We start from the raw sequence: 27,536 nt of genomic DNA on the forward strand, positions 1-27,536 counted from the left end.
CGCGTCAATTATGTGTTGATAAGGCGTCTTGTATAATCATCTTAAGCGATGTGATGATCCTGGTGTTTTTTATTTTATTTTTTCTGCCTATTCACTGGTATCCCAAAGTGTTACGTTAGCATTTAGGCTCCAGTTACATTGTTACTGGTGGACTTTATTTGTCGCAAACATCTATCAATATTTCTAATGAAATGCGTACTTGACAGATATCATGCTCTACATATAGGTTATATATCGGGTAATAATATAAGGCGTCTTATAGGTGCATAGTTGACGCCTAGTGGTTTTGCCATTATGTATAACTATAGTTATATATTATTTTTACATCAAATTGTCACCCGGAATGAAAAGTGAATGCAATGTGACAATCTTTAGCATATATTATATATAGTATATATTTGCAGAATATAAAATAATTTCTACATTTGTATACATACTCACATACATATACAGATACAGTTACATTTAGATATATTTGTCTACATACTTTAAGTAGTCGTGTTACGGGGTAATGCACGGCACGCACGGGTATGTACGTTCTACTTATTGTGCTACGAATAGGCGACTTAAAATGTGGGATATTCTTTATAAATTCTCACTATAACGACTACTTCATAAATGCAGAGATAGCCAAAAAAAAAAAAATATAAAATACTATATCGATAAAAAATAATTTTATCGACACAGCCCTGTCCCCTACCCGACAAACCCTCTTGTGTGTTCGATTAACGTGGTGAACACTTACGGTATTGTCAGGCAGTGTTCCGTGGGGTCGTGAACACTACACCTGTCGGTACACAAGATAGTCATTCCTCTGTCTAATAAAGATTGTGTCCGTTCCTTCGGCTTCGAGATGTGACAACTGGTAATTAAAAGGTAAGTTTGTTTTTTGTGGGTTCGTGAATATTATTCACACAATTTGTGAAGGCTTTTTGCGTGGTTTTACTTTAGTATACTAAAATTAAACTGCCTTACATAAAATCATCTTACAGTTAAAAGATGTCCAGATTTATTTACAAGGTTTTATTAAAGGTTGTGTAGAACAGAAAAACGTGGAGTGCTTATTTTTATTAAAGGTAGAACAGAATAGAAAATCGTGGATTACTTATGTATTTACTTTTTTAAAATACTTTTCATAGTCGCGTAAATCAGTAGTTATAAAAATGAGTAAAAAGTACTCAAGGTACCAATTTATTTCGTCTATCAACAATCAATACGGCAATATTCAATTAAGTAATCGGTTGGAGAAAAAGTTTATTCGCACTTTTTAAGAAAATTCACAACATTTTTTTAATATAGTTTATTTTCATTTAACTAAAGTATGTAGGTACTATTTTATTCGATAACATTTTGCCATCTTATAGGCAGGGACATGATCCCATTGCTATAGAGGTTTTGGGGCTTCTGATCAAAATACCGCGACAATTGGTTTTGACAGTCCTCTCGTGATGTTAACCTGACGCTGCCTAAATAATTCTGAAGAGACCGAAACAGGTGGAAATCTGAAGGTGCAAGGTCAGGACTATACGGCGGATGCATTAACACCTCCCAGCCAAGCTCTCTTAATTTTTGCTGAGTGGCTAAAAATGTGTGAAGTCTAGCGTTATCATGATGAAAAACCCCTTCTGTTGATTAATTCCGGCCGCTTTCTCTCAAGTTCTTGCTTTAATCTTATCAGTTGTTCGCAGAAGAGTTCAGAATCGATGGTCCTGCTTGGTGGTAACAGCTCATAATGAATAATGCCCTTCCAATCCCACCACACACACAGCATCACCTTGTTGCGAGTTAACCCTGGTTTCACCACAGTCTGTGAAGCCTGACCGGCCTTTGACCACGACCTTTTTCGCACCTACTTGTCGTACGTGATCCACTTTTCATCACCAGTTATCAGCTTCTTCAAAAATGGTTCGGTTTCATTACGTCGTAATAAAGAATCACAAATGAGTACACGGTTGATTAGGTTTCTTTCAGTGGTGAGCTCGTGAGGTACCCAAATATCGAGCTTTTTTGTATACCCAGTTTTTTGAAATGCGCCAAAACTGTTTCGTGGTCAATTCCCAGTTCTTCAGCTACGTCGTAACTACTAATATGCCGACCTTGCTCCACTTTTTAAAAAATGGCATCCATTTTATCCGTAATAGGGCGACCAGAGCGACGTGCATCTTTGACATCAAAATTTCCTAATTGAAAGCACTTATACCAAATTTTTGCTACTCTCACAGACACTGCACTAGGTCCATAAACATCGCAAATTTTTTTCGCGGCTTGCGTTGCATTTTTTTAATTTTTATTAATATTATATTTACCTTTTTTGTAGTAAAATTTTAAAATGAATCGAATTTCTTCATTAGATTCACTCATCTTGACAGTACGAAAAATAAATAAAAATCACACATTTTCCTAATCTGAATTTGGAATTATCTTCTTTAAAAATTTAAACTTTTAATGATACCAAAACCAGCCAGATACAAATAGTATAGCCAAAGAGATTTTATTACAAGTTTATACATACTATAATGCGAAAAGACTTTTCCCCAACCTATTATTTTCTCTCGTATATATACGAGCCGCAGACCAGACAAAACTAACAGCTTAATCTAAGATTTGCTATTTTCATTTTACGACTTCCGTAATTTCGAATCCATGGTCATGGAGAAAAACAAAACAAAAAGTATCTAAAATATTGGAAAATCGTTCTCTATTTAAATCCTAATGAGAACGCGATTAATGATAGTGTGCGTAAAGAATATCTAAGTTCGTCATAAACTGAACATTTTATTTTAATTAGCGTACTCACAAATTAAGTAGAGCGCACGTTATATTTTATGAGTACCGTTATTACACGTCCCCAGGGAATATCCATCTCGTTACTGCCGTACGTACACACATACGACCGCATGGTACAATCTATTACAATAATAGCGAATTATTGATATACACGACATACTTCCCGAGAGAATATAATAATCAAGGCTTCGCATTAGACTCCATACAGGAATTAAAGGCATGCTGGTTGTGGTTTAATTTGGACTTTCTTTAATATTCGAGAAGTTGTCGTGGCCTAACGGATAAGATGTCCAGTGCATTCGTGTTGAGTGATGCACCGGTGTTCGAATCTCAGGCGGGTACCAATTTTTCTAATGAAATACGTACTCAACAAATGTTCACGATTGATTTCCACGGTGAAGGAATAACATCGTGTAATAAAAATGAAACCTGCAAAATTATAATTTGCGTAATTACTGGTGGTAGGACCTCTTGTGAGTCCGCGCGGGTGGGTACCACCACCCTGCCTATTTCGGCCGTGAAGCAGTAATGCGATTCGGTTTGTAGGGCGGGGCAGCCGTTGTAACTATACTTGAGACCTTAGAACTTATATCTCAAGGTGGATGGCGCATTTACGTTATGGATGTCTATGGGCTCCAGTAACCACTTAACACCAGGTGAGCTGTGAGCTGGTCCACCTATCAAAGCAATAATATATATATATACGTAAACAGCGTGACGTCATTTTTATCAGCCTAGTACGTTGACAAACATACGGCCTACCGAATGGAGAGTCGTTACCGTCGATCATGGGCATCAGCAATACCAGAGGCTCATCCAAAACGCTCCTTCCACTGAAAAGAGTCTTCATAGCTGTTGACAATATCACAACTCCTAGGTGGCGACGAAGATCAGTTGTGGATTTACAAAAATTATCTAATGACAAAGCAAACATTTTTTTTTTTATTGCTTAGACGTGTGGACGAGCTCACAGCCCACCTGGTGTTAAGTGGTTACTGGAGCCCATAGATCTACAACGTAAATGCGTCACACACCTTGAGATATAAGTTCTAAGGTCTCAGTATAGTCACGACGGCTGCCCCACCCTTCAAACCGAAACGCATTACTGCTTCACGACAGAAATAGGCAGGGCGGTGGTACCTACCCGTGCGGACTCACAAGAGGTCCTACCACCAGTAAAAATGAACTTTTCATATTGTATTTGTTTTCTATAGTATAATCGGACCACGATGGATCAGTTCCGTCCTTAGTATAAGCATTTGTAATATGAAAGCGATGAAGGAAACACCAACAATTATATTTACCTAGAAATATAATCAAAGCAAACAATTTAACAACACAAAGCTTTTATATTCGCAGGACTTCTGTCGGTTCTACAAGTTAAGATATAAAATATTTGGTAATGTGCCAAAACTTTTAAATATGCCGATACGATTTCGATACGACTGATCGATTTTTATTACTGCGTAAATTCGTGAATGGTATTTCAAATGTTTGCTATTCTTTTTAATATTCAGCATACGATATCTAACCTTATTTTATGTGAAATTAGTAATACATATCGACTCTTGAAAGGCAAACATGACTAAGCGACAATAACTGCTTTGTACATTAATGATAGGCAATAACCATATTCGATGCGCAAAAAAAATATTTTTCTAGGTCTATTATAATAATTTGAATCCTACAGCTGCTAGCTAGATTCTACTACAGCTAGATTCTTTAAATTAAATATTGTTTTCAGGTATTTCAACTTTAAATTAGTATACTGTAAAGTTCACGCATTGTCGCTTAGTCACGTTTGCCTTTCAAGCGTCGATATGTACAGACTATTGAATAAAACGACGTATGCACTAATTGAACATTTTTATTACTAAATAAAGAATTTAGTCAATACAAACCGAGAAAAAAAGTAAGCATTAGATAATAATTCAATAAGGCACAAAAAATTAATAATAATAATACACCCTAAGTAATATTGTATTATTGTTATTAATTGTATTTATAATATTATTACCGTATGCAAGCCCCCTAAATTTGTTAACTCAGCAGCACATTTTTACAATTTCATGACGCCATATACACCATTTTGTTTTATTTATTTCGTTGCGTTTACATTTTATGAGCTACAAGTACAAATAAATTTATTTACTGAATCTCAAAAATTCATAAGTAATAAACATAAAAATCGCTAACATTGCTGACTGCGTATATTTTATGATATTTACGCTATTCGCGCGTAACAGTTTTATTTTCGCATCGGGTCTGTTGATGTAAATGGAAGTAATTTCCCATATTTATGTCTGCCGGAAAGTTACGTATACTGTCAAAAATTTTCAACAGCATTTTGTTGCATCATTTAAGATAAAGTCTGTATTCTGGTTCTGTAGTTAAATTTATAGAAGAACTTAGAGCGTGTTCAGTTAAAAACCCAAACATTATTTTATATCCTTGGATATACGTATCTTGGATCTATCTATTGGATTTAGTACTTAACTAGGCCACGGTGGGATTAGGTGTCACGTGGTCTCACTGGCGCTTTGTAATTTTGAAATAATTAAGCATACGTTTCTACTTTTCCGGAGATAAATTGTTGCTTATGTTTTTTTTTTTATTGCTTAGATGGGTGGACGAGCTCACAGCCCACCTGGTGTTAAGTGGTTACTGGAGCCCATAGACATCCACAACGTAAATGGGCCACCCACCTTGAGACACAAGTTCTAAGGTCTCAAGTATAGTTACGACGGCTGCCCCACCCTTCAAACCGAAACGCATTACTGCTTCAGGGCAGAAATAGGCAGGGTTCTGTCTGGTTCATAAACAGCGTGACGATTTGTATAACCGTTTAAATGAGGGGTATTAACTTTATTAAAAAATACTTATAATAAATACCCAGTCCAGTCCTTCCAGTCTATATTGTACAATAATTTCTTAAAAAAGAAATCAAAATTGCTATTGACGATATTGTAATAAACAAAGCACACAATAAGATTGTTGTATTAAAGTAGCCATTTTTTTAAAATTCAATAAACCGTTTTTGATCAATTTGCACCAAAAAAAATACTTCACGTTTCATTCTTTCAGTTTCTTTGTGTATTTCGATTATTTGGAAGAAGCTCATAATTAGCATTTTCTACTATAGGATGAGGTCGGTGCGCGAATTCAAAACAATTTTATACGAGTACATATCTAGAAGTTATAAGTGCAGCGGAAGGTTAGTCTTTTTATTTGAAACATCAGATGATGAATTTTAAATGTCGTTAAACATTGTCATTAAACATTTAAAACTGCCACTGAGTTTCTCGCCGGATCGCTTCTCAGTGGGTCGCGTTTCCGACCCGGTGGTAGATTCTCCGAAGCACTGCTCTTGCTAAGGGCCAGTGTTAGGTATACTTCTGGTTTGAGCCCCGAGAGCTCACCTACACGCTAGGGTAAAAATGAAATAGCCTCTCAAGGATAGCCTTGAGAGGCTATTTGCTGATAGCAGCATAGGGAGGGAATGAAATAAATAAAAAATTAGGAACAAATGCGATCTCCGCTTATTGCCATTTAATATAGGTACAAATGTTTTCCGTTCTTTTCGACATGGATACTTATGCTAGACTAAAAAAAATTACACTATACCCTATATTGTTTAATTTTAATGTTTATCCTTTTTAAAACACCGATGACAAAAAGCTTAGAGTTTCCAACATTATTATATATTCCTTACTTTGGAAGAGAACCAAATATTTATAACTATTTATTCATTTTGACTTTTTTACTTAGATGTTCCCAGTCTGGTCTACAGTTACGAGAGGGCGGCACTGAAAATTTCGGGAATTAACGAAGTGACACAACATTACTATTTAAAAATGTATTTATTGCTTTTCGAAGTATTCTCCGCGAAATTTGACACATTTTTCCATACGATGGAACCAATCATTGAAGCAACCATTCCATTCGGAAGTTGGGGTCTCCAAAATGGCCGTTTTGTAGGCGTCCACAGCTTCTTCAGGTGATGAAAATCTCTGTCCACGCAATTTATTCTTTATTTTAGGGAAAGTATAGAAATCATTAGGGCTTAGGTCGGGGCTGTACGGCGGATGGTCTAATAATTCTATGTTTTCTTGCTCTAAAAAATCTTTTGTTCTGTGCGCGGTGTGAGAACTCGCATTGTCGTGATGGAGGATGATGCAGCGGTTGCAGTTCTCTTTACGGAGTTCAGAAACGACCTGTGGCAAACAAATGCTAGCATACCATTCTGCATTAACCGTTCTTTGTCCTTCAAGAGAAATTGTCGTAACATGGCCGGTTTTGGAGACAAACGTGGCCACCATTTTTTTGCATCACTCCGTGAACGAACAATTTTTGTTGGCTTTAACTCATTTTCGAACACCCAAACTCGTGACTGGTTTTTTGTTTCGGGTTCGTACGCGTATATCCAGGATTCGTCACCTGATACAATGTTGTATACAGCATTTGAGGATCCTGCGTGGAATCTTTCGAGAGTTCTGACGCACCAAGTAACGCGAGCCGCTTTTTGCTCTTCACAGAGCGAATGCGGTATCCATCGGGAAAACAAATTTTTTACACCTAATTGTTCATGCAAGATTATTTGTATTTGACTCATGCCAATGTCTAAAGTTGCCTGAATTTCGCGGTATGTCACATGTCGATCTTCCTCAATCAGCTTACGCACAGCATCAACGTTTTCTTGGGTGACTGCAGTTTTTGGACGACCTTGACGGGGATCATCACTGATCTTGACACGTTCACGTTGAAACTCAGCAAACCAGCGATAAATTGTGGTTTTGGATGGGGCTTCATCACCAAATGCAGAAATCATCCGGTCAACACACTGTTTTTGTGTTAAACCACTTCGAAAGTCATAATAAATCATCGCTCTTGAATTTTCTCGAGTCAATTCCATTTTCTCAACGACTAAACAAGTTTGACAAAACCTCGTGACAAGACCGAGAATCTTTTTTTAAATAAATAAATGGTATTCGATTTTTAAAACCAAGGAGTTTTCAATTAAAAAGATTTTAATATGACAGGAACAATGGAAATATTCCATTCCCGATACTTTTAGTGCAGCCTAATACTCTTGCGATATGAATCGTTTGATGAATATCGTTCATTACGCGCTCTATTTGGGAGCTAGAGAGGCACTAGAATTTAGCAATTAAAAATATCTATATTTTGTTCTTCTGTACTATTAATATTATTATAAACGTCATATAAAAAAAAATATCTTTGAAGAGTCAAGGATTGCAGAAAAACCGTAACAGACCGTATGGAAGACAGCCAAGTAACGTAATTTTGGTTAATGCGTCATGAATAATTTTTCTGATTGGAATATAAAGCCAGTCACAGAAGAGCTCCAATCTGCATTACTAATGGTCACTAAGGAAGATTTTGCATTTTTGTTGTAATGTCGTTAGCCCGCATTCGCATACCGCATGTTGCTATAACATACATTCGAATTCAGAATTTTGCGATTTATTGAGGCAAAATAAAAATAAAATCAACATCCGCTATCTGATGAACATTCTAGACCAAAAATCCTACAAAAAAACATTTTTGTTGTTTTTTTTTAATAGCCGTATTGGCAGACGAGCGTACGACCCACCTGATGGTGAGTGGTTACCGTCTTACCGTCGCCAATGGACGTCAGCAATGCCAGGGGAAGAGTCAAGCCGCTGCCTACCGTTTAATACTCTCCACAAGCTTCGTTTGAAGAAAGACATGTCATAGCGTTCGGGAAACACCGTAAATGGAAGCTCGTTCCAAAGCCAAACGTTACGTGGCAAAAAAGACCTCTGGAAACGCACTGTAGATGAACGTAGCGGCTCCAGGTAGTATTGATGAACTCTACTCCGGTGGCGGACGGGGCGATGGTAAAAACGATATGATGGTATCATCTCAATCAAATTTTCAGAGCACTCCCTATGGAACATACGGTACAAAATACAGAGGGAACCGAAGTCCTTTCGCAGACCCATAAGTTCCAAACGATCCGTGAGAATGGGATTATCGACAAACCGAACGGTTCTCTTCTGTATGGAGACAAATGGAAGTAGCTGGTATTTGGGAGCCCCGGCCCAGAGGTGGGAGCAGTACTCCACGCGAGAACGGACCTATGGCTAATATTAGCTGTACTCAAATAGCACAGCCGTGTTAAGATGTTTGTTACTGGTGATCATACACAGATGCAGCCACCTGCTTAAATCCATGTAATCTAAGCAGTTGCACGCAGTGGTCCGGTCATCGTTCTCGTCGAACCCGTCGCTTGCGACGAAAAATTAACCCTCAGACACAGCCCACTGAGTTTCTCGCCGGATCTTCTCAGTGAGTCGCGTTTCCGATCCGGTAGTAGATTTTGCGAAGCACGACTCTTGCTAGGGTTCGTGTTAGCAACGTCGTCAGGTTTGAGTCCCGTGAGCTCACCCACTAGTTAGGTTACGCTGAAATAGCCTCTCAGGACTATCAGCTTGGGTAGGCAAAAAAAAGCAGTTGCATTCCCATCATAATATAAAATAATAAACTTATTTCCACTTAAACCATGTTTCAACATAATATAAAAAAAATACGGGTTCAGTCAACAATCCAATTTTATTTTGTATAATAAAACTTTAAACATCAAACTTATTCGCAATTAAATTTTACAAATGTTGTCGTCCATAGTTTTTTATATCGCTCTGTTCATAAAATAGTTAAATTTATGGATGTCACATTAACCTCGTGAACTTTATTATAAAGGCAATAATAAAAGCAACTTTATTAGTTTAGATAGACGTTGTAGGACACAATTCGGCGAAAAAAATACGGCCTAAATACAAATGCATTAGGTTGTTTCTCCGCCTCTTCTTTGTGTTAGTAATTATCAACCCTTTTCCTGGTTCGCAATACGATTAATTAATTAAAAAACAACCACTCGTTAAAAAGTCTAAACTATTCAACGAAAACATTAATAATAATTGGTGGTAACAAATTACAGAGCACATTATTTACAGAACTGTCCAAAAAATGTAGTCTTCTTCGAAAGAATGATAATTACGTATATGATATATTTTGAAAATAGTTAAACGAATCATAAAATGCTAATAAAGTTGGTATGTAGTTACTGCAGATATATTTCAGTAACAATAGTGAAAGAAAAAAATATATAACTACATATTTTATTATCTTTATATATAAAAATGAATTGCTGTTCGTTAGTCTTGCTAAAACTCGAGAACGGTTGGATCGATTTGGCTAATGTTGGTCTTGAATTATTTGTGGAATTCCAGAGAAGGTTTAAAATATAGATAAATATGAAAATGCTCGGAATTAAATAAAAATTACAATTTTGTTTTTCCTTTGATGTGTCCCCCGTCGGACGGATTCCCTATTGTTTGTTTTAAGTTTATTTTATACAAAAGTTTAGGCCTTTATATTTATCGATTGAGGCACTATGAAGTTTGCCGGGTCAGTTAGTTTATAATAAAAATATTATATATTTTCACTTTCCTACGTGATCTGGAGGTGCCACAAAAAACCTAAAAAATATTTTGGTTTTGGTATGTATAATTTATCATTATTTCACTCTCGGTAACTATATCTCACCAAAAATGAAAAGAATAAAAAAAGTCTCTACGAGTAATAAATTAATTTATATGTTTACATTAACGATCATTCAATTCTAAATATCGACATCATAGTGTACACTATACAACTTAACAATCCCTATTCAACAAAAAAAAACCAGCTTTCAATTAATCTCTAATAATTCACGTTCGGCATATGCATTTACGACAGACGTATAAATATAAAAATAGATTGAACGCGCGAACAGAGCATCGTGCTCTGGGATTAGTATTGTCCGATCTTCGATAGAAAAAACAAGTTTCAAAGGAATATCCGTCGAAAGATTTTCAATCGGTCAATGTTTACGCTAACAGCGTTCGCGATGTTTTAGCGCAGTGTCATGGTGAGAGTGTGTATTATCAGACATATTGTGGCACCACGACAAAGGTGTCCTTCTTCGCAGTGAATGCGTAAAACTGTGTCTTCAACGGGTCGAATTGAACTAAGTTCGACTCATCCCACTCGGAGATTCGCCCCAGAGAGTTCTCCATTTCAGACACAAGTTTAGATCGTCTCTCTTGCACCACGCTCCGAGCAAATACATCTTTTATATGCGAAAGTGCTTAAAACGAACCTGAAGTGATTTGTTATTTAAAAAAAAACTATAAATTCGTAAACTATAAGTGACAATTATGCATGTGTGCATTTTATCGTATTCAAAAACTTGCTATGAATAAAAAAGGGGAAATACGTGAAAGATATAGGAAATATAGATAAAATGACGTATTGAAACATATGTGTTGCAAAGTTATGAAAACGAAATAACGTTTTTTTTCATCACACATATCGAGGGATGAAATGTTATTTGGTTTAAACGACGTTTCGCTTAATACGCCACATTTATCTTTGTAATTAAAGGTCCGTTTTATTTGATACTAGCTGACCCGGCAGACTTCGTAGTGCCTCAATCGATAAATAAAAGACACATCAAGGGGACACATGAAAAGAAAAACAAAATTGTTTGTATTTATATAATATTCCGAGCTTTTTTATATTTTCTTATTACCTTTTAAACCTTTCCTGGACTTCCACGAATAATTCAAGACCGAAATTAGCCAAATCGATCCAGCCGCTGCCGAGTTTTAGCGAGACTAACGAACAGCAATTCATTTTTATATAAATATATATATTTTTTTTATTGCTAGATGGGTGGACGGTCTCACAGCCCACCTGGTGTTAAGTGGTTACTGGAGCCCATAGACATCTACAACGTAAATGCGCCACCCACCTTGATAAAGATTAATATCAACATTTTAATATGTTTAATTGAACTTCAACCAACTTTTTCCGAATTTTAAACTTTAAATGGCTCTCCTGTAAAGTTACAAAAGTGTCGCTTAATCCTAACAGCTTTTCAGCCCTCGATATAATAATAAACTTTTTCGGGCATATTCGTAAAGTGCAAAGTGTATAGTGATTTAACGTTGTTTTCCAATAATAAATAAACACAATGAAGAGACGAAAAAAGAGAACAATGTTCACGTTCGTTTCAACATCAGCCATATCGTGAGTAAATTTTATTAAGTAAAATTATTCAGGTGATAGACTTTGTGAGTTATAGGCACTTACTAAAGCTAGTTATTACTTTTTTACTGGTGGTAGGACCTCTTGTGAGTCCGCGCGGGTAGGTACCACCACCCTGCCTATTTCTGCCGTGAAGCAGTAATGCGTTTCGGTTTGAAGGGTGGGGCGGCCGTTGTAACTATACTTGGGACTTTAGAACTTATATCTCAAGGTGGGTGGCGCATTTACGTTGTAGATGTCTATGGGCTCCAGTAACCACTTAACACCAGGTGGGTTGTGAGCTCGTCCTCCCATCTAAACAATAAAAAAAAATTTTGCTTTTTCGCTTTTACTGGGAAAAATCACGTGCGGTCCCAATCCCTGTGTAATCGTTACTAGAGACTAACATACATAATTATATAAGTATACACGGAAATATATACATACTAGCCGTACTCGCCGGCTTTGCTGGGCCTTTAAAGTTAACATTATTATTAGGGAGTTAAAAACTCATATAAATATTAGCCTATCCATTAAGTACATATATTTTCTACATGGATACCAAGTTTCAAGTCAATCGGATGCGTGGTTCAGTAGTTATAACGGAACATCCATAAAAACCACTGTAGATTTATATATTAGTATAGATATAAGCGCGCCGTGGACAGAACACCAGGATGGTCAGATCTAGTTAAGGAAGCGGTTGGTGATAATCTGCCGGTCATCGTTTTCGTCGAACCCGTCGCTTGCGACGAAGGGCTCGACGAGTAAATTAACCTTCAGATACAGCCCACTGAGTTTCTTGCCGGATCTTCTCAGTGGATCGCGTTTCCGATCCGGTGGAAGATTCTGCGAAGCACGGCTCTTGCTAGGGTTCGTGTTAGCAAGGTCGTCAGGTTTGACCCCTGTGAGCTCACCTACTAATTAAGGTTAAGTGAAATAGCCTCTGAAAGCTCTCAGCTTAGGTAGGAAAAAAAAGTAATCTATAAAGTCCATGCCACCGATGACCGAACACTGTGGGGAAAAGTCACATGTGATCGCGATCTTCAGCAGTGAAGGAACTATGAAGAAGAAAAGAGAGATAATAAACACCCAGACAAAGAGCAAACAAACTGGTTCATCATAAAATGTTTGTCCGATATGGGAATCGAACCCACGACCCTCGGCGCAACAGTCAGGGGCGCTAATTACTGCACCGCCGAATCAATCTTACGATTTAATTTCGCGTTCTTTTTACTGTCATTCGATTATTTCCCGCTTCGATTACTCTATAGTTTTTGTGGTCGCGAACGATTGGGTCTTCAGGTGATCTGTGTGCTTAGTGCGAGTTTTGTAACGTTCTCACTAGCGAGCCAGTTTGCTCAAATTTGTATGCAATTGGAACAGCGCCCCTAGCGGCAAACGTACTCGGTGTTATTTTGTGAGTGCGAGTTCATATTAACGTTGTGATCTCGTAACCGAGTAATTTTACCGAAATGAGTACTACGAATGACATTTGTGCGAGTGCGTGTTACAAATTAGTGGATTTTAACGTTTCGATCGAGTATTTCTTTAGTAGTTTTATTTTTCCAACTAGAGAGGCAAAAATATCATGCCATAGAACCTAATTTTTTTTAATGACAAATGATAATATGGAGTGAAATGGATTTGATTAATTTGAAGCATTAATCAATTGGCATGGAATGAAATGAAATGAGATCAGATAATATGGGATAAAATATAATCTCTGCAAAATGCTGATTATATACTGAGATTTTTTTCAGTGGACCTTTTCGAAGACTTCGAGAAGCTACGTCCAGCGGTTTTGTTTAATTTTTTTAAATTTGCGCACTTTCACAGATACTAAACAGTTAATAAACCCACGTTACTTTGTTATTGCACAGATGGGTGGACGAGCTCCCGGCCCACCTAATCTTAAGTGGTTACCGGAGCCCATAGACATCTACAACGCAAATGCCGCCTCCCACCTTGAGATATTAGTTCTAAGGTCTCAGTATAGTTACAACGGTTGTCCCACCCTTCAAACCGAAACGCATTACTGCTTCACGGCAAAAATAGGCAGGGTGGTGATACCTACCCGTGCGGACTCACAAGACGTCCTACCACCAGTAATTACAAAAATTAATTTTGCGGGTTTGATTTTTATTACATGATGCTATTCCTTTACAGTGAAAGTCAATCGTAAACATTTGATAAGTACATATTTCATTAGAAAAATTGATACCCGCCGGCGGGATTAGAACACCGGTGCATTGCAAGATACGAATACACCGGACGCCTTAACCTTTAAGCCAGGACGGTCACAAAATTACACTTATACACGAAGAAATATTAAATACGCATTAACTAAGAAACATTAAATAGACAAAATAAAACAATTCACACAATTTAGCTCCTCGCGGTCCCTCCAAAATGTCTTTTCACCTTTTTTTCCTAGTTGTTCAATTATAAATGAATAAATCAAAATCAAATCGAGTTTACGTTCTATACGGTGAAAAATGAAGAATTGTGAGTGTGAGTTGAGATATGCTACTCGCTTCGCAGGGCGTTTATTCACCGAGAGCAGCAATAATATATTAATATTTCTCGTATATTGGTAGCACGTGATGTTTTGGCATTAGACCGTCTAAATGAAATACAACGCATTTTAACAGCATTTTAATGGGAACCGACGACTTTCAAAATTATTCGGGTAATGTCACGTGTTCAATACTATTTTGTACCTTTAGAATTAAAGTGGCTCAACCCAAAATTCTTAGTTTCTGGTAAACTTCAATATTGTAATACAATAATTGTATTTTTTTAGTTTTTCGGTTTAAACACTTTAAGGCATGCCATTTTATTTGAAAAAGACAGAAAGAGTACTTTGTCCTTTTCTAGACTAAAAGAGACTGTTTAATTTTATAAGCTGATAGAATAATATAGAAAAGAATAATAGGATACCCTCTAATCGTCACATTGGAAAAAGGTATGGCTTTATCATTTTATCATTTAAATTATTTTTTATTGCACTTATAAAACTAATTTAATTTACAATATGTAACTACATATATCTATAACTAATCCGTACTTGTCAAATTCCTCATAAATTGTCAATATTCTTAATAAAATTCCTATTAATAATATACAAGTGCAAATGTTGAGCTGCTTGCCAGAAATGATATAATAGTGTTTTGTTTTTTTGTTGTTTCCTTGTAGGCTGCCTGTAATAATCTAAATCTGTGTGAAAGGCAATAAATGATTTTATTATTATCTACTAATGGTAGTCCAGTGGTCGAAATTTGACCATAATTTATTTAAATTTTAAGTTTGAACATTATTATAGTTCTATTGTCACCTTTCTATTATCATCATTTCTATAATAATCATTGCTCTATGTCGCCAAGGCTACATTATAGAAAAATAATATTAAAGACAAAAAATATTAATCTATTCTCAATTTGACCACAGATTGATAAATCAATAAACAAAAAAAGTATAAATGCATGTGTGTGTGTGTGTGTCAAATACATGGTAATGTGTGTAAGGTTTTTTTATTCATTTAGTTTATTTTTTTATTGTTTATGCACAATTAAAAAAAAATAATTAGCAATCTGCACTACTTCTCTATATTCTCTATGAGTGTGGGAAATTTCGTACTTCTCCGTCCGCGCAATTTTCGTAAAAAGGAGTCCAACATTTTTGCTGCACGTATTACCTACTTAAAATGTAGGTTCTTAATAATAATACATAAGTGTTTTGAAATATAAAACTAATCTTAATTTTTTTAGTTATACCACTTCCATTCTAAGGGTGCAATTTCGTAAACAAACTTTGCCGTAATGGCGTAACCTTTAAAATACACGAAAACTGCCCAGCATAAACATATTTTTTTAGTAACTTTAATAGAAGTATTAGAATTAGAAGTTTATTATAGAATTTATTTAATTGTAATTACATATTTAGACATACTTAACATAATTAATCTTGGAATAGGTAATTATTTCAGCTTTTTTTTATTAAAGAAATTATGTTTTACATAGGTTTAATCTTTTACCCGTTGAACGTTTATAAAATTATTGTATTTACGGTAATAGTGTTGATGATCTTCATTAGGTGGCCCAAATATACTAAAATTATTACGAGCATCCATCCTTATTTATAAATGTGTAAAGAAGCAAAATTATTATTACATTGTTCAAATTTCTATATAATTTATAAATATAAATCTGTACGTATGTACCTGTAAATATGTATATTGCGCGCGTGTGTGTGTGTGTGTGTGTGTGTGCGCGTGTGTATGTGCGTGTGTGTATATATTTCTATAATAGAAGTGCAATTCATTTCGAAATTATTCTTGCCCATCTAATGGTTGTCTGGAAGAGATCACTCTTAGCGATAAGACCAAGAAAAAATGTTTCACAATATTTATTCATTTTCTGTACAATAAAGAATACTCTTTCACTGGTGGTAGGACCTCTTGGGAGTCCACACGAGTAGGTACCACCACCCCGCCTATTTCCTCCGTGAAGCAATAATGCGTTTCGGTTCGAAGGGTGGGGTAGCCGTTGTAACTATACTGAGACCTTAGAACTTATATCTCGAGGTGGGTGGCGCATTTACGTTGTAGATGTCTATGGGCTCCAGTAACCACTTAACATCAGGTGGGCTGTGAGTTCGTCCATCCATCTAAGCAATAAAAAAAAAAAACTCTATCTCGCTCTCTCTCTCTCATCAAACAACTCTTTAAAAAAAAGCAATGATTTAATAAGAATTAAATGAAAAAGCAAATTAATATGTATTTACAACTAGCTAGACGTCTATAAAATTTTCTAACCGAAAAAATATATGTGTATAAACCATTAGAATAGATAAAACCTTAAAAAACAACATTATTATTAAAAACGAAAGAAAAAATCTTGATATTGTATTGGTTTCACGGCAAAATTTTTAGTGACTACTTAACTTGCTTGAAAGTGAAGAAATACTCTCAAAATCCATTAATTTGTAACTCGCACTCGCACATACAATAATCGAGAGGCTCACTTCGGTAAAGCTATTCGATACATGAGACAGCAACATAAACAAACCTTCTCTCTCCCACAAAATGAGATTCATAAGCTTACCACTAGGTGGCACTGATACAAACTCACACAAATTAAACATAACATTAACATCGACTGAGTAATTAAAAAAACTCGCACTAAGCACAGGTAGATTACCCGTTACCCGACTAATTATAAATATCGTTAGAAAGCTTGGCATTTCAATTAAACGCCTTAAAAAAAAACTTGCGTGCTACCAATATAAAAGAAAAAATTATTGCTTCTAAAGATGAATAAACGTCCTGCAAATCGAGTAACTCGCACTCAGAGCTCCGCACGTTTCACCGTGAAGAGCGTACACTCGATGCGAGTCATTCGATTCGATTTTTGAAACTCGCACTAAGCCTACTGAACTAATCAGCCTCAGGAATCAATATCTACCTAAAAAAGGAATTACGCCATTTGGCTACAACTAAAAACGGGGACCCGAGTATTAGGTAGTAAGTAGCTTATAAATAACATCCTCTGGTAAATACAATTACTACGTATTCTGGAGATGTGATATTTTGCAATATTTTTTTACTAGCGTATATGAGTTCATAGATATTTCAAAAAATAGTTATAATCAGTTGGTAACTACCGTCATTCTGCATTTTTGACACTGTAAAGAGAATTATTACGCATTTTTTTTAAATATCATCCAACCTTAAATCAGGGCCCACTGTACTAATGAAACGTACTTATCGAACCAGTGACTAATTTCCATACTTATTTACATTAAAGTAGATATATACATATATAGAGATATTAATTAGCCAGATAAAAAACAAAAAAACCCACGAACCGGAGACCCTTATCTTAGTAGTAAGAGGTGCAAACGAGTGACCCAAAAAGTTAGTCGAATTATGTACCAACTAGTTGTCGAAAAGTTCTTGACCGAAAAGAATAGAATTTAAATAATAATAATAATAATAATAATAATAATTTCATATACTGAGCATTGAGTTTTTTTTTATTGCTTACACGTGTGGACGAGCTCACCGCCCACTGTGTGGTAATTGGTTACTGGAGCCCATAGACATCTACGACGTAAATGCATCACCCACCTTGAGATATAAATTCTAAGGTCTCAAGTATAACTGGACCGAGGTTGAAGAGAGAGAGTTGCTGGGTATGCGTCTGATCAGTAAAAGTGGTTCCATGAGTAGCTTCCATAAGACAACTGGACATCAAGCCGCCCGAGCTCTAATTTATGACTTTGAAAGTGCTTTATGTAATAAAAGACATTTTATCTCATCGATGGCAGCGGGAAATCGTAAAATGCGTTAATTCATTGAACTCTGACGATGTGTTTGACGGGAATTCGGTCAATAACAATAATTCCGGTGATGCTATATTATTTTAAGTTATAATCGATTTTTTAAATGCGTTATAATACCAACACCACAGATGGTGTTGGTACCGTTCAGGAATTCACACGCTCACAACTGGCAATTTACTATTTGTTGTATGCTGAGGTATTGTTGCAGTATTGGCTACTAATATCTTCTCACCATTTAGGCCAAACTCATTTGCTCTGCTAATTCAAATATATTTATAATATAATCTAAGTATTAACTTAATCTTGTTATAAATCATCCAAACTGGTTACTGGTGGTAGGACCTCTTGTGAGTCCGCGCGGGTAGGTACCACCGCCCTGCTTATTTCTGCCGTGAAGCATTAATGCGTTTCGGTTTGAAGGGTGGGGCAGCCGTTGTAATTATACTTGAGACCTTAGAACTTATATCTCAAGTTGGGTGGCGCATTTACGTCGTAAATGTCTATGGGCTCCAGTAACCACTTAAGACCAGATGGGCTGTGAGCTCGTCCACTCATCTAGCAATAAAAACTAAGTATCAACTGAACCTTGTTTTAAATGATCCAAACTACACATAATCTTTACTGTAGTGATATTTGTTGTTTTTTTGGTATTTTTTTTTATTGCTTAGATGGATAATATAAGTATGATTTACATTTCCGTAACGCAACATTTCGTTTTCAACAATTCCAATGAAACGTATTTTTAGTTTACAAAAATGATCAAACGAGTGATGTTCTATACATATTTACGTCATACAAATATTACGTTTTCATTTCAGAAGCATAGTATCGGTAATTTTTATTTATGAACTTAAATTATCGATTTTTTGTTTAAAAATATCCGCACTATTCGATCGCGTATTATAATGGTATTTATATTGGTTTTAAAAGCTATAGTTTACTTCTGACTAATCTTTCAACGTCCTTCGTTCAAAAGAGTTTTAAATTTAGAACATTGAATTTCAAAAGCGAATGGTTTAGTGGAAAACGAATTGTTTCTTGAGAGCAGGAGGCAGTTAAATCGATACTGTTAACTGCAAGACGAAAGCGTGACTGAAAGCATTTTATCTTGCTTAAGCTTTAGCTTGTTAAGCTTTTGGGAGATAAGCAGACATTTATCTCCCAAAAGCACAACGATAGATTTTAGATCACTATTGGTTGTAAAACCAGTCTTTTAAGTAGTACCTTATTTTGTTATTGTAACCACTTAATAAAAAATAAAGATGCATGTGACTAGGAGATGTATGGAAATGGTAGTGCAAGATAGAGAGGGAAGAGGCTTTTTTTTTATTGCTAGATGAGTGGACGAGCTCTCAGCCCACCTGGTGTTAAGTGGTTACTGGAGCCCATAGATATTTACGACGTAAATGCGCCACCCACCTTGAGATATAAGTTCTAAGGTCTCAAGTATAGTTACAACGGCTGCCCCACCCTTCAAACCGAAACACATTACTGCTTCACGGCAGAAATAGGCAGGGTGGTGGTACCCACCCGCGCGGACTCACAAGAGGTCCTACCACCAGTAAAAAAGACCGAAGAAGACATGGATGGAGTGTGTGAATGACGATAAGGGAGAGAGAGGAGTGAGTGTTGAGATAGCGGCTGATAGAAGAGAATGGAAGAGAAACATTTGCTGTGCCGACCCTATCTAGTGGGATAAGGTGGAGAAAAAGAAGAAGACTAAATAAAAATAGGTAGTCGAACTCCAAGCCCACCTTGGATTATTTCATTATCGGTCTCCATTAAGATTACAGCATGAATTCCGCCACCCATATTGAAATGAGAGCTTCATGTCTCGATTTAAATCAAATTTTCACTAGCTTTATTGACGTTGAACTAATTTATATGCCAATAAAGACGGTATAAACTAAACATAAATACAACGCAAGAAGCAATCCACAAAACATACAAATATAAAGTACAATAGCCGCGTCGATACAAGACTCGCGCAACAGAAATGTTTTTTCTCGGTCAAAATTCGAAATAGAACTTCTTAAACGTTATTTCAACGATTGTCTAGTAAACTAGCATTAGCTTCAGAATAACATTAGCCTTTTTTATGGCAGGCGCGTTCTACATATTCGCAAATTATGACGAATGAGTGTTTAAATCAATAGGAACTCACGAACAAGAAAATAGGCGAACAATGTATTTAAAATAGTCATGTAACGGGTAAAGACAGCGAGCGACCTCTTTGCAAAATACATGCAAAGGGGATTGCCCACTCTCCATAGTGTGCTAGGCCCAAGATGGACATCAAATATTACTATAAAAATGTACTGATTCAAATTCTTAAATGTATTGGATATCTAAAAAATATATTGAAATTGACGCCACTATTATAAAAAATATAATAAAAATAAAAACTCGTTTTGAGGTTAATTTTCTATATAAATAAGTGTCGGATTGTGAGATACTTCAAGAACTTTTCTTTTCTTAATGTTTAAGATGTTCCTAATTTATTTTTATCCAATAGGGTATAAAAACACACTTAATTCTTTAAATATCTATATTTTCTTCATCTTCATACACAATTAGTATCATCTAAAAATAGCAAAGGAGAGCATATACACGGTTTTAAATCTCGGTCAGGGTAAAACCACAATTCACACAATGTTTTTTAGTCGTAGTATGAAACGTTATTGATAAAAGTAAAATAAATCGAAGAAAAATCAAAACACATCCATTTTGTACGCAAGCACAACACCACAAGCAGCAAGCGAAGTGTCAGTCAGTCAGATTAAATTCAGTGTTGTCAGTATAAAGAAAAATAATTACATGAAATTCATATATCGATTATTTTTTTAAATAACCGATAATTGATTTATATCTTAATCTTTTTTTACGAGTACACATTATTTTTTATGTTTTTGTTTTAGTTGTACATATTTAAATAACAATACTAGTAAAGTTTTTTTTATTGCTTAGATGGGTGGGCGAGCTCACAGCCACCCTGGTGTTGCTAAGTGGTTACTCGAGCCCACATACATCTACAACGTAAATGCGCCACCCACCTTGAGATATAAGTTCTAAGGTCTCAAGTATAGTTACAAGTTAAAGTCCAATGGGTATGTCTTCGATGTTATTTTATGTGCATAAAATCCATTAAAATCGTTTGATTAATGATAATACTTAAAATGATTTATTTATATGTTTTATTTATATACTCAAAATATTTACTTCATACGTAAAAGGATTTGAAGCTGGCAATATTTTTCCCGCAAAAATAAAAATCCTTGTTTTTTCAATAGAGTTACTTTTTTTAAACTACTTATTGTAAACTATAGCGGCGCTTATTTGCAAGAAAGTAAATGCATATTTATTTATGACAAAATTAATGCACTAAGTATTTTTTCTATAATCTATTGTCCGCTTTGGGCCGAAAATGGGCCATCCCCTTTAATATCGCTTAGGAAGCTCTTGGGACGTAAAAATAAAATTAGCTACAAGAAAACAAAAAACGTGTATTTAATTTGGCTAATTTTTTTTACTAATTTAAATGGCCCTTACTAGCATACATACTTCACACTACATACTATTGCTAATAATACTTTAAATGTGAATTTCTGTTTGTTTGTTTGTTTGTTTGCCCTTCTTTCACATCGAAAGGAAGCAACGGATTTCCATGATTTTTAAAGTGATAGTTTTAAGTCCAAACAGTGACATGGCTACCGTTTATCTCGAAAAAACATCTCTTTCCCACGGAAAACTACACTGACACTCGTCCTTGACCACGCGGGCGAAGCCGCGGGTAACAGTTAATGCATGACTTTTTTTCTTATTGGAACTTTTCAAATCGAATAAATAATTAAGAAGGCCTTAAGGTAAGACATCTCGTGAGCCCATAGCGTGAAGCAGAATTGTGTCTCGATTTGAAGGTTGAGGCAGCCGTTATACTACAAAACTAAGACTAAGAACATCATATCTCAAGGTAGGTTTACTGGTGGTAGGACCTCTTGTGAGTTCGCGCGGGTGGGTACCACCACCCTACCTATTTCTGCCGTGAAGCAGTAATGCGTTTCGGTTTGAAGGGTGGGGCAGCCGCTGTAACTATACTTGAGACCTTAGAACTTATATCTCAAGGTGAGTGGCGGTATTTACGTTGTTGATGTCTATGGGCTGTGGTAATTACTAAAAACCAGGTGGTCTTTGATCTCGTCTACCCATATAAGCAATAAAAATATTATTTACGCAACACCCTGTATATTTAATACAATGCTTTCGAAATTCACAAAACCAGTCAGTCGACACTTATACCTGATCAAAATTCTACACGAATCTAACATAAATCAGTGTGGATTACGTCGTGTTTATGACGTTAAGGAGATCTGAAGGCTTCACGTGACGATTCTTATACAAGCTGAGACGACACCCTTTATACTGTAACAAATTATTGTGAGCAATGCATTACTGAGGGCATTACTGACGCTTTTTTAAATTTTGTATATCCAAAATTATTATCGCTTTGATTTCGCTGACTTTGACTATTATGTTGTTTGTTACGAGAATCGTGATCGTAAACTTTTCAGAGAGTTAATGGAGTTTCCATTATATAACCATAGCGGGTAAAGCTAATCTCGCCAAAACTGCGTTTCTAGATTTTTCTGCCTTAAGCTAAATAATAGCTTAAGCTATATTATAATACTTTCGGATGAGATCTCTTTCTATAAATTAACAGAGCGTTATAAACAATAACAAAATCCGTTGGTGTTGCCAGCTTCCGGGACCTAAATTAGGTAGTAACTATCAGTAATCATCATGTGACCCGCAACCTCCCCGGGCTTAATAGGAAAATGATTCCTACCGTTTACGGAGCCCTTAGAAACTACAACCTAAATACTGCAACTCAGCTTAAGACATAAGGTCTAATGTTCAGTGGCATGCCATATGATGAATACCAGCGCATAACTGATTTTTGAAAATAACATTTACATGACTATCTTCAATCTGTACGTTTTTAATGCTTCAATTGATGCTGCAATTGAAGCCTTCGTTTCAATTACGGAGGTTTTTGTATTCAATTTTGATTGTATTCAACGTTTACAATCGTACAATGAAATTTTAATGATTGCATGTCAGGTAGGCATTCAGAAACGGTAAATTGAAGATCTTTCGTATTTTTCGTTCATACCAAAATATAAAAAGTATATTATATTTATTTTAATACTAGCTGACCCAACAGACTTCGTAGTGTCTCAATGGATAAATAAAATACCTAAACTTTTGTAAAAAATAAACTTAAAAAAAACAATAGGAATCCGTCCGACAGGGACACATCAAAGGAAAAACAAAATTGTTTGTTTTTGGGACTTCCACGAACAATTCAAGACCAAAATTAGCCAAATCGGTCCAGCTGTTCTCGAGTTCTCGAGTTTTAGCGAGACTAACGAACAGTAATTGATTTTTATCTATACTAATATTATAAAGAGGAAAGATTTGTTTGTTTGTTTGTTTCGAATAGGCTCCGAAACTACTGGACCGATTTGAAAAATTCTTTTTCCATTAGAAGCCGACATTGTCCCTGATGAACATAGGCTACTTTTTTTATTTATTTTTTTATTTTTTGTTTCATGTGTGTTTTAATGTTTCCGAAGCGAAGCGAGGGCGGGTCGCTAGTATATAGATATTTTTATATATATATTTTATATTTATATACTCAAATACAAATTTTTTTTCATGGCCTACTTGGTTTTATGTGGTTACCGGAGCCAGTAGACATGAAGAGCATAAATACCGCTATCCAACTAGTCACGAGTTCTGAGTCTTAGTTTTTACAGTACAACGGCTGCCCCACCCTTCAAACCAAACCGCATTAATGCTTCATGACGAAAATATTAAACATTTTATTGCCCTAATCTCACGGAAAAAAAAACAACCGCATTTGAGCTTAATAGTCACCGTCCTCGGGTTCGGCGAGTAAATTAACTCACAGACAGCCCACTGAGTTTCTTGCCGGATCTTCTCAGTGGGTCGCGTTCCGATCCGGTGGTAGATTCTGCGTAGCACTGCTCTTGCTAGGGCCAGTGTTAGCAACACCTCCGGTTCGAGCCCTGTGAGCTCACCTATACGCTAGGGTAACGCTGTTATAGCCTCTCAAGACTACCAGCATAGCTAGGAAAAAAAATCTCTTCGAATGCAATTTTGTAGCAAAAAAATTTCATTCAATAGAAACTAGTTGAACATTTATTTTCATGTTATAACGCTGCTCAGATGGTAAAATAAATTGGAAGAATAATTTTAATTTTATGTGAACTTTTGTCTCTCTTAATCGATTTGAAAGATTTCTTCAAACTTTTAACTAATATGATGGTTTTTGCTCGATGGTTTTTGGTTTGCTGAAATAAACTAAATAATAGTTCGCTTTCATGATATTTTAAATATGAAAAAAATTTTGATTTGTTTGGACTGGAGCTGATAGCTCGTTTTTTGTTGTCAACGGAGTCAATGATCATTAAAACTAAAACGCGTCACCTATTTTGAGTTATATGATGGGCATATCAATTGTATGGGCTGTCTCATCATTAGAATTGAAACGCATATCTCGCGGCACAAATAGGCTTACTAATATTATCAGTATAAGAAATAGGTACTATGTACTTATACTTAGGATGTTATGAATACCGTGGACTGCCATGAGAGCTAACGAGTCCATTCTAAGGGAGCTAAACATCCGAAAAAGGCTCTCTTCCATCTGCCGGGAATGTGTTATGAGCTTCTTCGGACACATCATGCGGTCTCTCAGACATGAATAAGGAAGCTCATCATTGCAGCAAGCGTGCCGTGGGCAGAACTCCAGCAACATAGTCAGATCCAGTAAAGGAAGCACTTGGTGGTAGTCTGTACGATGCGGTCCATACCACCCATGATCGAACACAGTAGAAGAACGTCACATGTGGTCGCGATCCTCAGTAGTGAGGGAATGATACAGAAGTTAGAATACTTAGGCTTAACAGGTACACTATATACCACCAGTGAAAGATTTGCTTCGATTTTCCGATTCGGCAGTAGATACATTCGTGAAGCAACTGTCCTTGAGCAGTTAAGTCTCCTTCGGAGGCACTCCGCCAGCTGTTAATAAAACCCACCCCTCCTGGCTGAGCCTGTGTTCGCCCACATGTGCTGGTGTAACGTGAAAGGCATCCAGGCCACCAGTAATCCGTCCTTCCTAAAGAAAAAAAACAGTGAAAAATCACATAATTAACCACGTTAGACAATAGCAACAGATACTTAAAGAACATCCATAAATACTTGTGATTTTTTTTCGTATACTATAAAGAAATAACGGACGAGTTTTCGGTCAACAATGCTTAATATTTGCATATCATTACATTGAGTGTGTTTGTCTTGTCTGTCCGTAAGTTTGGTCGTGTTATTTTAGTAGTACACGTTTATTTTTTTACGACATTATATCTCGAGAAATACAAGTATTTTATATTGATATGTTCAGCTGGTATATTTCTTACACCGATATTAGCAAAATGATTCGTGTTTTTAATACGCTTTTATTAGCTTCAGACGTATGTATGAGGACAAAGGATAAGACGTCCAGTGCATTCGTATGTACAGATGCACCAGTGTTCGAATCCCGCAGGCGGATACCAATCTTTCTAATGAAATACGTACTTAACAAATATTTACGATTGACTTCCACGATGAAGGAATAAAATCGTGTAATAAAATCAAACTCGCAAAATTATAATTCGCGTAATTATTGGTGGTAGGACCTCTTGTGAGTCCGCACGAGTAGGTATCACCGCCCTACCTATTTCTGCCATGAAACAGTAACGCGTTTCGGTTTGAAAGGTGGGGCAGTCGTTGTAACTATACTGAGACCTTAGAACTTATAACTCAAGCTGGGTGGCGCATTTACGTTGTAGATGTCTATGGGCTCCAGTAACCACTTAACACCAGGTGGACTGTGAGCTCGTCCACCCATGTAGGCAATAAAAAAATAAATAAAAAAGAGTATCTGTGTTCGTCTGTACATCACTTCCCCGATCGTAACAGTTAAAGAAATGATTCTGTCATGATCATTTCTATCCGTTTTTTTTCTTTTTCAGACAAGCATGAACCGCGGCTCCAGAGAAGAGCTCCTGGGTAGCTCCCAGGAAGCCCTGAGGAACAGTCAGCATGACCTTCGCTTTACTTGCGAGCGCCCTCTGACAAGAGTCGAGAAGACATATCTGCTGCATGCTGACAGAGGGGACTACGTCACAGTAAAAAGGTATAAAAAAATTAAAAGTGATTTCAACTTGGAGTCTTCAAAGGCTCTTTTGTGTAACAATTTAAATTATTTTACAGAAATCTTATGTAAAAAATTTCAATTTTAATTTAAACTACAAATCTATTGAAGTTGCCTAAATATTGTCTGACAAATCGATACACATTTTTGCTCCGCTGGATATTTTATAAATTCGTATCTTATATTAATGAAATAACTCTGGTTGAACCTACTTAATATAAATTTGACAAACACAACTGTTTAGTGGTAGTAGTGTACTTTTACACTGATTCTAGTAAGCTCTCCTCTTTTTATTATTTTATACATTACTAGCGACCCGCCCTCGCTTCGCTTCGGAAACATAAAATTTTATTATTGATTATTTACGACATCACATTAGAAACCTCAAAAATAACAGTATTTCTCCACTATTTAATGGATGTTATTATACATATAAACCTTCCTCTTCAATCACTCTATCTATTAAAAAAAAAACGCATCAAAATCCGTTGCGTAGTTTTAAAGATTTAAGCATACATAGGGACAAACAGATATAGGGACAGAGAAAGCGACTTTGTTTTATACTATGTAGTGATTGTATTTATGTTCTACAAAAAACGAAACCGAAAGAATATCTAAATTATGTACTGTTACATTATTCTGAGCTAGTACGTAAGCTCACAGGGCTCGAGACATTACTAACGACTCGTTCGCTAAAAAAAACATTCTTGGTACAACTGAATTCTAAGTTAGCGTGTCTTGGTCTTTCTTATCGCAGATCTTAAATAACCTCTTATTTAGATAGATATTGAACTAACAACAATTGTGTTAAAAAGGCAAGAAATCGAGTTGGATCAAAATGGACATTCAGTTTTTTCTTCTGTTTTTCACGAGTGATAGTCATAATTACTAATAACTACCTATTCAATGAAAAACGCGGCCACGAAAACTGCATAACTACTATTTAAAACATCGGAAGTAGTGTTACAACAAAATGCGTGACTAAACCGTATAAATAAGTTTTAATTAA

At 35.9% G+C, this 27,536-nt stretch overlaps 1 protein-coding gene across 2 annotated transcripts in view; it reads left to right on the plus strand.

Moving 5' to 3' along the window:
* The first annotated feature begins 744 nt into the window (after positions 1–744).
* trp (transient receptor potential) overlaps positions 745–27,536 on the plus strand; it is a 58,440-nt gene continuing 31,648 nt past the window's right edge. Inside the window, exons 1-2 of one of the 2 annotated variants that reach the window (XM_089739534.1) lie at positions 745–876; positions 26,346–26,509. In XM_089739534.1, the coding sequence (XP_089595660.1) occupies positions 26,352–26,509 (158 nt within the window). In that variant the 5' untranslated portion in view covers positions 745–876; positions 26,346–26,351. Of the gene's footprint in view, positions 877–11,786; positions 11,905–26,345; positions 26,510–27,536 lie in introns of those variants that run through there. The other variant, XM_089739535.1, reaches the window with a different exon arrangement.

This window comes from Bombyx mandarina, chromosome A1 (genome assembly GCF_030267445.1).
Source record: "Bombyx mandarina strain Sakado chromosome A1, ASM3026744v2".
Lineage (NCBI taxonomy): Eukaryota > Metazoa > Arthropoda > Insecta > Lepidoptera > Bombycidae > Bombyx > Bombyx mandarina.